At 41.6% G+C, this 17668-nt stretch overlaps 2 protein-coding genes across 7 annotated transcripts in view; one reads left to right on the forward strand and one right to left on the reverse strand.

Annotated features, from left to right (window-relative positions):
• Window positions 1–17668, reverse strand: part of LOC144768753 (interferon-induced very large GTPase 1-like) — a 426778-nt gene that overhangs the window by 255122 nt on the left and 153988 nt on the right. The window contains exon 2 of the mRNA XM_078652646.1: window positions 14950–15074. Coding sequence (XP_078508772.1) covers window positions 14950–15074 — 125 coding nt within the window. The remainder of the gene's footprint in view (window positions 1–14949; window positions 15075–17668) is intronic.
• LOC144768755 (general transcription factor II-I repeat domain-containing protein 2-like) overlaps window positions 1–17668 on the forward strand; it is a 428006-nt gene that overhangs the window by 36461 nt on the left and 373877 nt on the right. The gene's annotated exons all lie outside the window — the stretch shown is intronic.

Here is a 17668-nt window from a genome sequence, read left to right on the forward strand (position 1 = left end):
AGACCGTTACCGCCAACAGGGCAGTCTCGGTGCTAAAGCCCCGCCGGAACCCAGATTGTGAAGGGTCCAAGATGTTTGTTTCTAGGTACCTGTTTAGTTGCTGGTTTATGAAACTCTCCAGCATTTTTCCTAGTAGAGGGAGCAGGGAGATGGGGCGATAGTTACCTAAGTCCTGGGGGTTGGCAGTGGGCTTCTTAAGTATGGGACAGACAAAAGCTTCCTTCCAAGATGCTGGAACCACACCTTCCAGGATCGAAAGATTAAAAATCCTTTGAATGGAGGGGGCCAGAGTGTTAGAGAGAAGTGACATAACCTTAGGGGGACAGGGGTCTGTCGGGGACCCTGATTTCGCAGCCTCCAAGGCTCTTTGTGTCTCCATAAGGGAGATCGACGAAAAATATTCCAATGAGCAATCTGTCTACGCAATACGGCCTCCTAAACTACAGTCAGGTAGTGGGTGAACCTGTTCCGGGGTTGGAAAATTGCATAAATTCTTTAAATTTTCTGTTGAATAAATTCAAATTCAAATTCAAATTTAGCTTTATTCGATTTAACTGCGAAAATCATAAAAGCATACAGGTACATTTTATACACAAATTTTTTAAAAGGTTTTCACCATCAAGAAATTTTATAAAAAACCTATAAATCAGTTTTCCATATGTAAAAAGTCACAGATAAAGATATGACCGGAAGTCTACATCATAGAATTTCTATACTTCATTACTGACATTAAAAACCGAGAAACGACAAAGATGACATACACCTCATCTAGCAAGAGTAACCTCAAGTAAGCATTTTTACATGTTCTTATGCCCCAACGTTTAAGGAGAGGTAAAAGGAACAATTTCCTTGGGGCTGAATACAGGTTGCAGAAAAACATAATATGAATATTACTTTGTAATGAATGATCATCGCATGGGCAAATTAGATTCAGCGAAATCCAATCATTTTGTTTTGGAAGAGTGACCATACGGAAGAAAGTGCCTAAACGCAGCCTGGTAAGAAGCATACGAGGATAAGGTGCAATTTCAGTTTTAAGATACAATTGTAAGCCTTCAATAGGGGTAATTTTTTGGTAACTCAAGGTGGTATTTTTGAGTTTCTCAGTGTCCCATCTAACGCTTTCCAGGTGTGTAATTAAAAGTTTTTTGAGGGCTGGCCTAGACAAATGTTCTATGGACTCTGGGTCATCATAATATTCAGGATGTCCAATTTTAGAGAACATCAGCCGGACGTGTCGTAGCCATTTGATTTTGGATGCAGCATCCAAGTTCATACAATCCGTGATGAGTTCTCTATTAAATTGGCATTCCATGGTGGTCCAGATTTTGTGCCAAAGCAAACACGGTGATAGCTTTATAGTGTCGCTAAGGTATTTGAGGCCAGTCTCAATGTGAGTAATAAAAGTTGAAGTAGATTTACTCACGCCTAGTAAATAGCGAATAAAAAGATTCTCACAAATTTGGAGTGAGGACACATTTTCGAAGCCCCATAGGCCTGCACCATAAGTGACTGTTGCTACACACTTAGCTTGGTAAATCTGTAGCATCTCGGCAGTTGGTTTGCCCCCAATTTTAGCTGCAAAGGTTCTCAGGGCCCCAATAGCACGGATAAAGGCAAGCTTTCTAGCAGACACTGCATGTTTCCAAGCTCCTTTCCTCTCAAAAACAACACCCAAATAACAGAAAGTGTCTGTACACTCAATTCTTTGCTCGTCAAGATATATCGAGCATTGTAACTTTTTGCTTTTTTGAGTGCATTGCATAGAGAAAGTTTTAGAGATGTTCACTTTCAGATTTCTTTTCCCCATGTAGGATGAAAATTCACTTACGGCTCTCTGCAACCCTAACTTAGTCCTAGACATGATTGCCGCGTCATCGGCGTATAATAGGATGGGTACAGGCCTACCATTGACAAGTGGGTAGTCAATTGGCAGGTTTATTAGATGGTCTACAATAGAGTTAATATAAAAGCTGAATAAAAGGGGCACAAGTATACAGCCTTGCCTCACCCCTCTATTTATGGCAAATTTCTGAGTACATTGCCCCTGAGTCCCGAACCTCACTCTGGCACCGGCATCTCTGTACAGTTCTTTTATAAATGCGACGATGGTAGGATCCACCCCAATAAGTTCCAATGTTGACCAGAGCTGCAGATGATCCACACAATCAAATGCTGAGCTAAGGTCAACAAATGTAACAAACAGATCCCCTTTTTTGGCCTCAGTATATTTGGACATCAATAAGGACAGGTTTAGACATTGTTCCTGAGTACCCAATCCCTTTCGGAAACCATATTGGAATTCCGAGATAACCTTTTTTTCTGTCTCCCAATGCTGAATTCTCTTAAGGACGATCCTTCCTGCAATTTTCATGAGGCCGTCTAGCAACGATATGGGACGGTAGCAAGCAGGATCGTCCCTATTTCCCTTTTTAAAGATGGGCACTACTATTGCGTCTGACCAGGTGTTAATTAAGCCGCATTTATTTCCCATATTTAAAACATTAGTTAACATGGGAGCCCAGAATTCTAAGTTTGTTTTGTAAAGATCCACTGGTGTATGGTCGGGGCCAGGTGCTTTCCCTGAGGGGCTTTCCCTGATTGCATTTTCAACTTCTAGGTTAGTGAAGACCAGATCAATTGGATATGGGGATACTGGGGGGTCATTTGACTGATATCCCTGAGTTAATTTATTCAAGGAAGAGATTACCTTTTGTTTGTTCTGGGTGTCCCCCTGGCTATTTGTGTAAAGTTTGCCATAATGTTCCACCCAGAGCTCTGCCGTGATTGCTACATCTATGCAATTGTCTGTATCTTTTGTGTTGTATACTGATCTTATAACTTTCCAAAAGAGGTTAGTGTCCTTTTTCCTAGCAGCTTCCCCCAAAGCTTCCCAGGCCTCCCTTTTCATGGTTGCTTTCCGATGATTGATTTCCCTCTTGTACTCTCGTCTGGCCTTGGAAATGTGAACCCTGTTTTTCGGAATGGTGTTTAAGGCTTTCTTCAGATTCTTTAGGGCAGCTGTACACCTAGAGTCAAACCACCCGCAAGCGTGATTCCCATTCTTTTTGTGGCTCTTGGTTAAAGTATTTTTTATGTACAGCTGGATATTAGCGAATGCTGCCATAATCACCTTGGGCTCAATATCTTCTTCCAAACAGACAGATATGTCTGCAAAGCAAGATGATATAAGGTTGTGGAAGAAGATTGTCGGGTTCAATTTCTCCCACTTGATCACGTAACCATTTATCTTCGTTAAGGTGACCTCTAGTGGATAAAGTGGACCGCCAGATTCCTTTGCTTTCTCCTCTAGGAGCCTAACCCCAAAGGTAATAGGGTAATGATCACTCATTGGGTCATCCCCTATCTCCCAAAAAGTTATAAAATCAGGTTTAGTGGGGGATCGAATAAAGTCACCCAATGAGTCACATAACTCATGTGATTCAGTGGGAGGAAGGGAGCAGTGAAGTCCTTTACAATGTCGAATAGGGCTTTGGAAGAACTGTCTGCTCTTTCAATTTGACTCACAATATACTGACATCTAGCTGCCTTTAGATTGTGATGATATACCGCCTGTGCGGATTTAAATAGCGCCTTCGACTGCGAGGACTTATTCCGTCACCAAATTCTTTCCAGCTTTTTATAAGATGATTTTTCCTGTTTCAGTTCGATCGAGTACCATTGGGCCGAACGACGGCTTCATATAGGTCTAGCCTGTCTATTTGCAGGTATGATTGTATCCAGAACATGTACCAGGCCCTCCCCAAATCCCTTCAGGGCCCTTGATACATCTTGGTCCTCAAACGGGGGCAGCGCCTGAAATTCGGCTTCAAAGATCTGAGAAGACAGCTTGTTCCATTGGCGCTGGAGTAATTTCCCCCTCCCCGTCGGCTGACCAACGGCTATCGGCAGGCTAGGGGCCGACGTGAACTTGATCATCGCGTGATCCGTCCAGGTGAGAGGTGCTGGAGGGTCAAAGCTGAGAAAGTCTATATTTGTAAAGACTAAGTCCAGGGTGTGACCCCCTTGTGCGTGGCTCCCAGGACTCTCTGTGAGAGCCCCAGCTGTTCCAGATCCGTAAGAAGCTTACTCACTTCGGGGGATGTGAGTAGTTCTCCATGAAAGTCAAAATCGCCTAAGAGTAAAAAATTATTCACAGCGAGAGCATGTGAGGCTATCAGGTCCACAAGTTTGTCCGCCAAGTCCGCCTTAGGACCTGAAGGGATCAAATGCCCCTGTGGCAAGATGTACGTGGGCAAAACGGAACGTAAGATTAAAATCAGAATCTCTGAACATAAAAGTAGGATTCGCAACCAAGCAACGACATCACCTTTAGCAACCCACTGGAATGCCACTAAACACACTATCTCACAACTACGATTTTTAATCATTAAAAAGGTCAATATCCAAGCAGGAATCTCTGATCGCCAAAAACTGTTGCAACGTGAGACATACTGGATAAAAATGCTCAACACTATGGCTCCTATAGGACTTAATGATAGGTTTGATTTATCATGTTATTTGTAGGGAGTTATATTAGTCATATACACCACTAGATTCTTATAGACTAGCGCGCCAACAGACTAGCATCAAAAACCTCTAGGTTGACAACACAGAGTCTCTTTATGATTACTATTACACGTACATCGTATACTCCGCAATGTTACTTTGGGACTAATTATTTTTTGATATATTAGTTTATTGCTGATTCATCGATTTTTTCCTTATGTTTGTATTGCATAACTTCATCATGAACAGTTTTATATGTACATATTATGTCATTTTATTTGGGCTACATCAACTCTACTAATGATGGTTACTGTAAACGTAAATCTTCTTCAACATTGTCTTATATCTGTTTACACATTTTGTCATGTTGGGCAGCATAATACAACAACATAACACAACAAGCACCAACTGCAGACCAGACACATGTAGACAGCGTATGAACGGAATTAAATAGCTGCACTTTCTTCCTTTTTCTTGAACTCCATGCATTTTGAATGTTTTGAGCATTTTTTCGTGTTCAGGCTCGTTATTATCAACCTAGTCTAAGATGGCGCATAGAGAATGATCGCAACCGCTTTGGTGGTTTTTTAGCATAGTCCATTTTCCATGGTCAACGTAGGGGACCTATATCACGTTCCGGCTTATGGCGTCGCGTTTCAGTTTGTTTACGCGGACGCGGTGGTTTCATACGCAGAGACTTGGCATTTCATTCAGGTATGATCGCGGTCTTTACATCGGGCTATACAGTTTCATTACATTGTTCATTGGTTGAGTCAGTTACTGACTGAGTTGCGCTTGGATTTTTGTACCATTAGGTTTTCGACGGATATACATTATACAAGGTACGTGGTGTAACAGGTTGTTATTTCAGGCGAGCGTGTTTATAGACATTCCGCAAAGTGACTGTAGCATTTGTTTCTAAACAGAGTGAAAACCCTGTGCACATCCACACAGGTATGTCGTTTTTTAAGCGAAGTATTTCTCTCTAGATCCCCTAATTTTTGACAAAGACTGATATTGATTATGGCATACATTCCATCTCTTACAGTTGTATAGCTGCTCTCATTGCGGTGATTTTGGTAAGCTGGCAGTAAATATATTACCATACATGACGATGATGCTCTAGATTCCAACGTTGTTTCTCTAGTAACATTATATTTAGCTACACTTTGTTTTTCTAGATTTTATACCGATATATCATCACTTACAGGTATGTTGATTGAATTAGTTGGTACCGTCAGTTGAGACATTAACATGCATACAACAACACAGACTACCATGGGCATCTTAAGTCAAATTACATTTATTCATTTCTTTCAGATTTTCCCCTGAAGAAGGTACCATAATGGTGCAGAAATGCATTGGGCATGGATTATAAATTGTGATGGATATGTTTAATTTTCCAACTGTTAAAAAACACATATAATGTATTATGACTATTATGTGATGAAATGATCAGTGTTTGATTAACACTCACAGTTGAAATGCATTTATCTTTGAATGTCATGAGATTTAGATAATGACATGAACTAAAGACTATAAATTGCAAATTTGTGGTGAATTTTTATTTGAATTATTAACTTAGGTGTTTTCTCACCGAGTGAACAGTGCGCGACTGCACAAGTACGTTACTAGTCTTAACCTCCATTTAGTCTTCAAGGACTGACAGCCCTTCAACAGTCGCAGCACCAATGTGCAAATAGATTACAATTGGTATAATATATTAAACAGGAGTGCTCCCCAATAACCTAATACCCTCATCTTTTGTTAACTTGGCCTAATGGTATCCTTTTGGTCATCATTCATTTTTGCAATGGTTTCTTTGTTGCTAAAGAATGTAATAACAACTTTAAGCTGTCAGGGTTTATTTTGGGGCTCGAATCAGAATTAGCACACCTGAATTTGGGGTTCCATGTTGCGGGTGCGGGAGATTTTAACATCAAGCTTGGTTATTTGTTCGCGGTGATGGGCCAGCCATCCTGACTACAGCTTGTATGAGACAAGGGGATCCTTCAAGTTGGGGGACCTGAAAGCCTGGGCTCTCTTGAATGTTGTTAACAGTTTTGACCTCCTCAATGCTTGTGAAGCCTTTGATCCAACTCACTGTTCAAAAACGACCTTTGTCAGGGGTAGCTACGAGTCAATTTTTGAACATATGTATGTCTCTACGTCCCTTAGGGAGAGGATCACATGTGAGGGCACTAGTGTCACTGCATTGGGTGATCATCATCCTTTATGGTTAGGTTTTGGTTTCCTCAAGGAGAAGGTTAGGCCGGGTGGTATCCCCTCTTCTTCTTTATCTGATAAGGTCCAGGGGCTTTGCCTAGTCCAGTGGAACGTGGACCAAGGGTGATGCTATAAACCCTGTGTACTAATCATCTTGATATTATACATAATTGTACAACTCACCCTGATCCATGTCTGTCAACAACGTTGTCTTTCTGGGGACTGCCATTACTAGCCTACTTATGAAACCAGTCAGGCCGGTATCTGTCGGGGCAAACTGAATTGACTTTTCGTGTAGAAAGGCTTCCACATCTCTGCATAGGGCCCTAAAGGAGATACCAAGAGACTGGCAAAACATTAAAGAATACAGAGAGGTGTACAAAAGGGCTTTGAAAAGGTGTAAAGAAATAAAAAGGGATCATTGAGGGAGGTTGGTACAATCTTGCAAGAAAAAGGACTCTATGTCCTTCCGGAGGGTCTTCAAGGATATTAGCTCCTTGGAATCCACTGACAATTGTGATTATATTAGGTTTACTGTTCTTAGAATCAGAATTTTATTAAAGACAAGGAGGCTAGCATTATGCATAATACTTTTATTTCCCACTTCTGAGCAGCTCCTTTAAAGCTCATGGAATCTTTAAACATCACAATCCAAAAGAACTTTAACAAACATAAGTAACGTGAGGCCACCATCTTCCTCCTCTTTTCGTTTGCCTCTTCCAACTCTTCTTCAAATGTTCTCCTTAAATATCCATACGAAAAATATCCAACATTCAATTCTCTACAAAAGAAAAAATTCAAATCAATTCACATTCTTAAACACAGCATACCAGTTTCCATCCAAGAAACAGAATAACTCAACTTAAAACACACCAATCCACACCCAGGGAAGGGTGGGAGGGGTAATGCTAGCATCCTTGTCTTTAATAAAATCCCGATTCTAAGAACAGTAAACCTAATAGAATCGCAATTTTATGTCAAGACAGGAGGCTAGCATTATGCATGTTTAAAGCTTTTCTAAAACACATTTAGAAACATGTTCCACAGATTTAAAATAGAACCTTTTAAAAGTAGAAGCAGATGACCAGTCCGCTGCTTTCATAATATCTTCCAAGCTACCACCCAACATGCTTACCTTACTAGCCATATCTCCACGTACAGAATGAGCAGTAAACTTACTCACATTAACACCAGCTTCACTCATAGCACATTTAACCCATCTAGCAATATTTGCATTTGATACTGCCTTAAAAGGTTTCACATAAGAAATTAACACTTGATCTATCCCATCAGCCCTATTCTCCAACATTCTACTCTCATATTCTTTCAAACATCTAACCACACACAGACTAGAACAATCATCAAAAGATGGGTAGAACACAGAGGACGACATAGTCTTAGTCCTTCTACAAATTTCAAACAACACACCATTCGGCTGGAAAAATCTATGAGAAATCTCCAATGCTCGAACATCAGAAACCCTTCTAAAAGAAATGAGGCTCAATAAAGTTGCTAATTTCCAAGACAACTGCTTAGAATCCAGAAAATCATTACTTGGCCAAGCCATGAATAACCTAAGAACCAAATCCACATCCCAGAGTGCTTTATATTCCGATTCAGGAGGTCTCCTTACACGAATCCCTTTCATAACCCTACAAACTAAAGGACTCCTACCAATAGTGGTTCCATGAACTAAAGAATGACTGGCCGAAATAGCTAACAAAGCAAACAAAGATGGCTGGGTAAAGATTGTGCTGGGCCACAGTGATATCAATATTATTGTATACAGTACAGAAAGCTCCAAGGATAAGGTTTAGGCCATCTATCTACCACCAGCTGGCATGATCAACTCATAACCATATAAGCAAAATACAACATATATCCTGAGCTAACAAGAGAATAAAGTTGTGAAAGGATCAAATAACAAGTCAAAGTTTTCTTCTTTTCTTCTTTTATTTCATGTGGTAAGCGTTCTTAAAATTCTCTAGCCGACCCGTGTTTCGTCTCTAGTGGTGTTTAACCACAGACTTCTTCAGGGCTGTTCCTTCTAAGGTCGATCTATAACTTTCTCCTTCCCATTACCCCAATTCATTACAAAACTCAACTCTTCCTTCAATATTTTTAAATCCTGATTCATTATCAAAATATCGTCTAAATAAACAATAATCCTTATTCCTCTTTCTCTTAACAAACCCACAACAGTCCTCATCAACTTGGTAAAACACCAAGGCGCAGAAGAAAGGCCAAAGGGAAGACTCTTGAATTGATATAAACGACCCTTCCATCTGAACTGAAGAAATCTTTGACTTTCCTCTGCTATCGGAATTGTGAAGTAAGCATCCTTCAGATCCAACTTCACCAACCAATCTCCTTCCTGTAAAACCTCCCTTAACAAATGAATTCCCTCCATTTTGAAATGTCGGTACTACACAAACTGGTTTAGACTTTGCAAATTTATCACAGGCCTCCAACCCTTTCCTTTCTTCTCTACTAGAAAAAGAGTACTTACAAACCCTTTTCCTTCCTCTCCTACTTCTACGATCACATTTTTCTCCAACATCATACAAACCTCGCTCTCCACTATCATCATCAGCTCCTCTTGAAACCTCAGCTCCATAGGTTCTTTTCCCTGAATTGGAACTGAAACAAACTCTACCCGAAAACCTTCTACTGTCTCTAGGACCCAAACATCTTTTGTTACCTCTTTCCACTTCTCATTGAAATATTTGAACCTTCCTCCTACTTCTTTCGGGATAGAAAAAATACCAGTCCTCGTACTCACCCTGGTTCTGATTTTGAGACTGTCCTTGTCCTCTTCCTCTAGTTCCATGTGACCTGCTTCTTCCTCTTTGCGGAAAGAAGTTTTAATTATTCTGTCCTCTACCGTAACTGCCTCCTTGGCTTTGGTAATGGGCTCTGTTGTTTCCACGGCCCGCAGATTGGCCCCTTCTACCAGCCCGTCCATAAAAACTATTGTTGTGACTGAAAACTCTACGCATATTGAATTGCGCTCTGTCTAAACTTGTGAATGTATTCAGAAACTTCGATAAAGACTTAACCATTCCATCTCCAAAAAGAAGGCCCTTAGCCTCTTCACCTGATTCTCTATAATCAAATTTCCCAATCTTGGATTAATCCTCATAAGGATCGTCTTCCTTCTCTCAGAAATAATACCTGTGTTTGCATTTCTTAAAAAACATATTGCCCTTTGGCACCAGCCTCGCAATAAAGAAAGATCCAGATCAATATCCTTTAAATATGCCTCCTCAACTGCATCAACATTTTTTGCCAAAGGACCTAATACGTGAAGAACCTTATCTTGACATTGTTTCAAAGAAGGGTCCAAACCCTTTCTAGGGTCCTTCCCCATCTTAAAAAGATAAGTAATCAAATCTGGATCTATGATTGGAGTCATCGTTAATTTATCCTCAATATTCGGTCTAGAACACTCTGCTCTCATAATATTCCTCTCCTCTATTTCCAGAGACTTCCTCAATCTAGCCTTAATATAATCAGCCACATGTTCCAGGGGCCACCAATCCTTTCCCAGAGGATGCCTAATCTCTTTCGGATTAAACATAGGTTCACCATAAGGGTCAACCACAGCATCCTTTGTCTTTTCCTTCACATTTCCTTCTCTCTTATCTCCTAAATCATCTTTATAGTCCAAATCTAAAATATATTCATCTAACTCCTCATCACTCTCTGCATCTCCCGATGCACATCCTCTCCTTCCAGTGAATGACTGGCTCTCCTTTGTACCGCTCAGGATACCCTTCTTTCTTGAGCCGCTTTGGACTCCACTCAAATTCTTTTTCTCTTCCAGATGTTTCTTTTTCGCCAAACATTTCCCCCCTGGACCTCTTTCAACTTCATCCTCTGAAACTGAAAAATATTCTTCTTCCTCAATATTCCTTCTCTTCCCTAAAACCTGTTTCTCTGATTCCTGAATAGATTCCCTTATCTCCTTACTTATTAACTCCCTTATGATTTTCTCTTGCTCTCCGCCTGAAGACTCCATTACAAAAAAAACTCAGACACACCTATAAAAGGGGAAAAAATTCCTACTCAGTAATCTTTGAAAATAAATTATTCCTCAAAAATACACCACTTTCTTCACAAAAAGAAAGATCTTCGGTGATCTTTCCCTCAGCCCGCCGAAAAAACGGACTCCGTTTCCATGGGAACCAGCAACAAGCTAATTCCTCTAGAAACAAGCCCCTCCAAGCTCAAACACCCTTAAAAACTGGCCAAGCGCAAACCAATCAGCAATCACGCTACCTGCGTGATCGCCTCATCAATCCTTCCACATTTCTCTCGAGCCCTCGCTCCTTAAGAAAACAAACCGGTAAGCGTGAGCTCACTTCTTAACCCCTTCCATGCTCATGACGGAACGGTTCCGTCATCAGCGTCGGTGCTCCGGTGCTGATGACGGAACATTTCCGTCATGAGTCAATGTGATTTATGACCCTTCAGCACTGCAGCAAAATTCGCGCAGCACTGAAGGGGTTAAAAACCTACCGCCTAAACGAACTGCGCAAGCGAAATATTTGCCAAACAGAATCCTCCTGCTAATATTAAAAAAATAATTGCTGAAACTTACAGTCTATATTCCGATGCATGCTATGCCATAAAAACGCGAAAAAGACGTGAAAAACTCACCACCTTCTCTATTTAAAAGCGTCATACTCATGAAGCTAGAAACGTCAACTCTCTTTAAATTCCTTCATCCATTAACCCTCTGTTAACATTTGGAAAACGTTAACACTTCTAACACTTACCTCTCTTAAATAGGAAACTCTTACAAAATTCTCTTCCTTTCCCTTTTTTTTAATCAAAAAAGACACACCATTACATAACCCATACACCCATAAATTGGGTTTCAAACACTCCTTTCAATCAAAAATTACCCAAAAAACCTTAGCAATACTCAAAGAATACTTATCAGCTCAGAAGCAGCAAACAAAAGAGTAGGAAGATGGTGGCCTCATGTTACTTATGTTTGTTAAAGTTCTTTTGGATTGTGATATTTAAAGTTTCCATGAGCTTTAAAGGAGCTGCTCAGAAGTGGGAAATAAAAGTATTATGCATAATGCTAGCCTCCTGTCTTGAAATAAAATTCACTCATTACCACCATCAGCCCAGAGGCCTGGGAGAGCCACTTCCATGCTTTATATCATTCTGATATGCCACTGGATGCTCAGAAGCCAGAGGGGGCCTACCCTATTCCTAATAGATTTATCAGTGAAGAGATCTGTGAGGTTGTCACTAAGTCCCTCTCTAATAAGGCTGGATGTGGAGATGTATAAATATGCCCCAGAACTGTGGGCACCATTACTTCGTTATTGCTTTAATGCCTTTACTTACTTTGGTCTTCAAGATTCATGGCATACCTCCGTCATTGTCCCTATTTTTAAAAAAGGTGACCCGCAGTCCCCCTGCTGTTATCCTCCAATATCATTGTTGGACTTCACGATCAAAATTGCTTGGAGGGTAGTATTGAACCATGTTTTTTCTTGGGTCACTGAGTCTGCATCTGTTAGGGACAGTCCTGTTGGCGAGCTCACCCCCAGCTTCCCCCTGGGAAAGGGCATCCTACAGGGGTGTGTATTTGCCCCATACTCTTCCTGTTGTATATCAGTGGATTGAGGAGACTTTCCACCTGTGTGGTGGACATACAGATGATAGGCGTGAAAAGAGTCCCCGCATCACTTTACGTGAATGACGCTGTCCTAATGGGTAGAACATGCATAAGCTTAAACACCCTCTTCCGGAAATGTGTGAGTTTCATAGGGTCCCTGGTTTAACCACCAATTGTTCTAAAACCTATATCATGTCCTGTGGGCCCAAATCCATGAAACAAAAAAGTATTTATCTCCAGGACTATCAGGTTGCCCCTACCAAGGAGTTCTGCTAACTGTGGTGGTTCTTGATTTCAAGGAAAATTGGGGCCCTTATAAGAACAAAACAGCCCAAAGGTTTATATGTGCTATGGGTTTCATCTATAGCTTAGCTTCATGCATCACCAGAAAGTCCATGCCCCCTTGCTGGAAGTTTCTAGAAGGAAATGCCTCACCATCCTCACTTGTGGGACTGGCATATGGGGCTACTCCAACAATTTTGCTCTCCAGATCAAAGGGAAGAGGGCCCTGTGTAGGCTTCTGGGTGTTCCTCCATTTTGTGCCTTGTATATTGTTCATCAGGAGCTTGGAGTTGGGTTTGTTGAGGACTATTAAATCGGCCCTTTTGATACTCTGGTGTGCCATCTGGGCAAACCAGCATGCAGGCCTGAACAGGAAGGCGACCCTAGATTGCCTTGCTTGTGCTAAAGGCCTAGCTATTCCATGGCTGACCAATATCAAACAGGAAATGATCGAGCTGGGGAGACCCGAGATTTTTTGTTGCCCCCTCCTGTAATTCCAAAGCCGCTCTATCTTGGGTCAAGAATTCATTCATAAACAGTTATAGATGGCATAGGAAGCTATTTGAAGCAATCACCATTTTTGTTACGCAATATGTTAGCTTGCAATCCACTGTCCATATGGAACCATACTTGTCCTGAGTGGACACCACCTGGGACAGAGTGCTGCTAACTATATTTAGGCTGGGCCTAGCAAGGTGACAACTAAGCTTTCCACATGGTCAATTTAATTGCACTATTGTGTTAATTTGTCCTTGTGACGACTCCTCTCATCGGAGCTTGCTTCATTTCACTTTTCTTCTGTAAATATTACAGGGCCTACTCCAAAAAGTCCAATAAATCATAGAAGGAGGCGTTAGAAGATGTGCAGATGCCTTGTTGTACCTGCAATCACTGAATTCCACCACTCTTTTCTGCTTCATTTGTTCCTTTTTAAAATGTACTCTAGGAGAAAACAAATGGCTTTTTGATGTTTTGCTACTGTGTTTTGCTGGCATTTTGCTCATGTTTTTACCGTGAGTATTTTATTGTGTAGTTATGACTTTTTTTTACTAATGATTAATTGTGGGTATATTCTGTATTAGGGATGTTTTACATGATTGTATTGTGTTAAATGCCTTTGTCTAACTACTGAAATAAAGATTTTGAAATGAAATGAGTTTGCTTCACTGTTTCTTTCTTCCTAGTTACATTCTTTCTTCCACAAAATTTTGTTTATTTAATATTAAAGGCACACCAGTGTAGCACAGCTTGCTTGCCACTCATTTATACTGTAGTGTGTCACATCCAGTGTGACCAATCTGTCTGAACCGGTTGGCCATCTTGTATGGATTTGTGAGTGTATCATTGTCCCACCTTTCTAAGTTGGTCACCATATTTAAAAGCAACATGGTTTCTTGGATCAATACAACAGTGATACCCCATTCATAATACCAATTGAATATGGCTGTCCAGTGCAATGTTCACTTAGCTGCGCACGTGGACCATTATTGTGCATGGAGTTACATTGCCTTCTATAGGCGGTGGCTATGTTGGACCATAAAAACAGCAAAACACTTCACATAATACCATCCCAAGATGAATAACATGTACTATTTTTAATTTTTCATGTGTTTTATTCTCATTTAGCAACATCCATTTTCCTCTTTTCTACTGTTCTTGTATTACTATAGCTTCCTTATACTTTCTGAATTTGTGTTTCTTATTGTAGAGGCTGAGTAAGTGAAGGCAACAGAGAGTCATTATCCTTGTATTTCGACCAGTTCTCCCTACCTGGAGCTCTTACGCATGCCGGCATAGGGCAGTACATGCATTCCTTGGGCATCACTATATTGAATGAATACTGTTTAAAATATATTTGGCCTCCTTCCCGTCCAATGGTTACAGTGAACTGGTAATTTAGCTAGGGATATAGCACTAAAAGTGAACAAGTGAAGAAAGGTTTTTGTCACATGCCTGTTCAGTGCAGCCAAGTTAATATTGAAACTGAGAAGTTAGCATATATGCATGTTCTGTGCAGCTTCATAAGGATACGGAGGAACGCGTGTCCATATTTCAGTGTAGGTAAGTCAGTGTGGGCTTAAATCAGAGCAAGAAAGACAGAGCGAGAAAAAGAAAAAGAGAAATCAAGCTGGATGCATAGATGAACTAGATAATCCATCTTCTATATCTGTCAGTATTGGTATTATCGTAGCTGAAAGACCACTGGTGAAGACACAATGTACAGATAGAGAGGGATGTAAATGAGCCTGTCGCTACAAGAGGCAGAAGAGAAGACAAAATATGGTTCTTACCAAGTCTGCGGCAGGTAAAGGAAATGCTGGACAAAGGGAATCCTTCTCTCTCCTTATCACCACATTGAAGATATATTTTGCTGATTTAATTTCATGCTCCCTTTTCTGCAGCACCTTCTCCTGGGCTGTACAGAAAAACACAAAAAGACATCAGTTCTTCATGACCTTGGTAGGTTCTGGTCTTGCAAGTAGCAGGTTTGAGGATCATTATCCTACAGTATGTTCTCTGATTACTTACTGGGGTGTCCCACCTTTACATCGCAGGAAGTACAACAGGAGTCATTAAATTGCAGAAAAGTTTTGCAATATTTACATTGGAAGTCATTTCTTAGCAGTTAAGAAGATAAATATTTTTTTAAAAGCTGCAAACGTTTCCAAAATAGATCAATAAATTAATAAATCGGAGTGATTCGTCAAGTGGGGACAAAGAAAAAGGGGGTCCCAAAACGCACTTTCCCCATGCAATTTCTCATAGCAATATTATATACAGCTACAGCCAAAACTGCTGAACTGAATCACAACAAATTTGGTGTAGCTAGATCTTGGTCCAGAAAGCGTGTCCTTATGATATGGTGTAAATCCGTTTAATAGTTTTGAAGAAACTAAGGTTCAAATAAGTATATTTTATGACACTGAAGATCAGCGCCTCCGACGGATCTTAATATGAGATCCATTTGGCTGCTACCACATCAACAAAGATGTGGCAGCAGCCATTTTGGGACTTAGTAACTCAATCTTCTCTCCTATAGAAGTTTTTTTAAAACCCATAAAATTGTCTGGGTAGGGATTTCCTCCACTGATTGGCCAAAATCTTTTTAAAACATTTTACAGCAAATTTAAAGAAGATGCCTTTAAGCAAAAAAGAAATGGGAGTGGCCCAAACCCCCAGAGTGGATGCACCAATGTAATCGTTTGGGAAAGGTCGCCCTGCAGCCCCCCTGCCCTGAACCATTGGAGTCCCAGGAGATCCCATCTTCCAGGGCAACATTACAAAACGGGGAGGAAGGCATGCTGCCCCCTTTTCCAGGCTACTAACAGGCCCAGGGAGTCCATGCCCCTGGGCTGCTACACATTAAAAGGGGATGGGTGTTTGTGGCCCCCTTACTAGGCCATTAACAGGCCCTGTGGACCACATCTTCTAAGGGAGGTCACCATTATCAAAAGGGAGGGGCTTGTTGCCCACCTCCTCAAGCCATTAACAGGCCATTAGCCCCATTTCCCAGAGCCGGAACACATTATAATGCCGAGGTGACCCGGTGAACTGCATGGTCCCCGCTGCCACTGCTGGCTCCCCTGTCCGACTGATCATCTTGTGACAGGAGGTGGCTGTAGTGATTTGCTCCCCCACAGCAGGAGCAGTTTTTGTTTGCTCAGGCCTGAAACGAAGATACCTGTATTCCCTGTCTCTTGCAGGAAGGGAACTAAAGTGCCAGGGGTTGAGATCACTGGGACATTACTTCCATCACTTCCGGAATGGGGTCCCAGGGCACACTGGATCACTCGGACAGGGGCTCATGAACCCCTCTCCAAAATAAAATGACCGCCCCAGGGAATGGGGTTCCCTCCTGGACCCTTGGATGGCCTGGGGAGGGGCAATCCATGACCCCTCCCAAAAAAAGAAAACAGCCCCAGGGGAAGGGTGACTTGGCAAGTAGAAGGTTTATGGGAGGAGGCAGCACTACTCATTCCCAAAAAATAAAAAAACAGGCCCAGTGGGTCAGGAACAGGGGCCCTACACCACTCCTCTCTGTACAAAAAATGGCTTCAGGGATGGGGTTCAATTTGCATATAGGAGGGTTGAGGAGGGAAGCCGTACACCCCTCTCTACCCATCCAATAAAAGAAGTCGGCACTGGGGGATGCGGTCCTTTGGGGTCACAAAATGCCTTGGGAGAGGGAAGCGATACCAAAGGGGATGCAGCATGCCCCTCCTCATAAAAAACAAATCACATATATATATATATATATATATCAATGCTCAAGGGGTGTTTGAAAAACGAGCAGCACACAAGTCACGGACCTCTTGTTCCCCAACAACAAGGCTTCTATTGGTATGGGCAAGCACACGTAGACCAGTTCATTCCACAGGTAGTTGACCGCTGCCTGACGCGTTTCAAGTTTCCCTCTTCCTCAGAGGTGGTTCCTGTCAGGAGGAGCAAAGCGGGCTGTAACTTCCTTATTTATGCAAATTCGTATGTCCTTGATAGGACGGCTCAAATGAGACAATACGTGGCACTCTGGGAGTTGCAGTCCCGAAATTAAATTTGCCTATCATGCTTTCTGCCAAGTTCAATCCTGAGCTCTGAATGAGCCCCAGCCTGCGAGTGCGCCCTCAATCCATTGCCCGCACGCCACAAACAAGCCCCGCTCACACGAAGCTCCATGGCCCCCTGCAGCTGGAGTGGTGCTAGCTCAATTCTTAGCTTTATTCGATTTTAGTTTAAAATCATAAAAGCGTACAGTTAAAACAATCATAAAAACGTAGATACATTAAAGACATTTGTACAAACTGTGGGAGTAATTTCCTTAGTTCCATATGATAATTCAAAGTTTTCCATACTAGTGGCCAATGTGCGTTGTTACGGGGTGATTAAAGGCGGAAAGGTCACTACCACTCAATGCGCAGATGCTACTACCCCCCAAATAAATTGTCTCTGTCCTTGATCTTGGTCGGGGGATGAATGCCATGCTTGGATAGAAATCGTGTAGGTCTCAGGCGG

Source organism: Lissotriton helveticus, chromosome 7, assembly GCF_964261635.1.
Source record: "Lissotriton helveticus chromosome 7, aLisHel1.1, whole genome shotgun sequence".
NCBI classification, from domain to species: domain Eukaryota; kingdom Metazoa; phylum Chordata; class Amphibia; order Caudata; family Salamandridae; genus Lissotriton; species Lissotriton helveticus.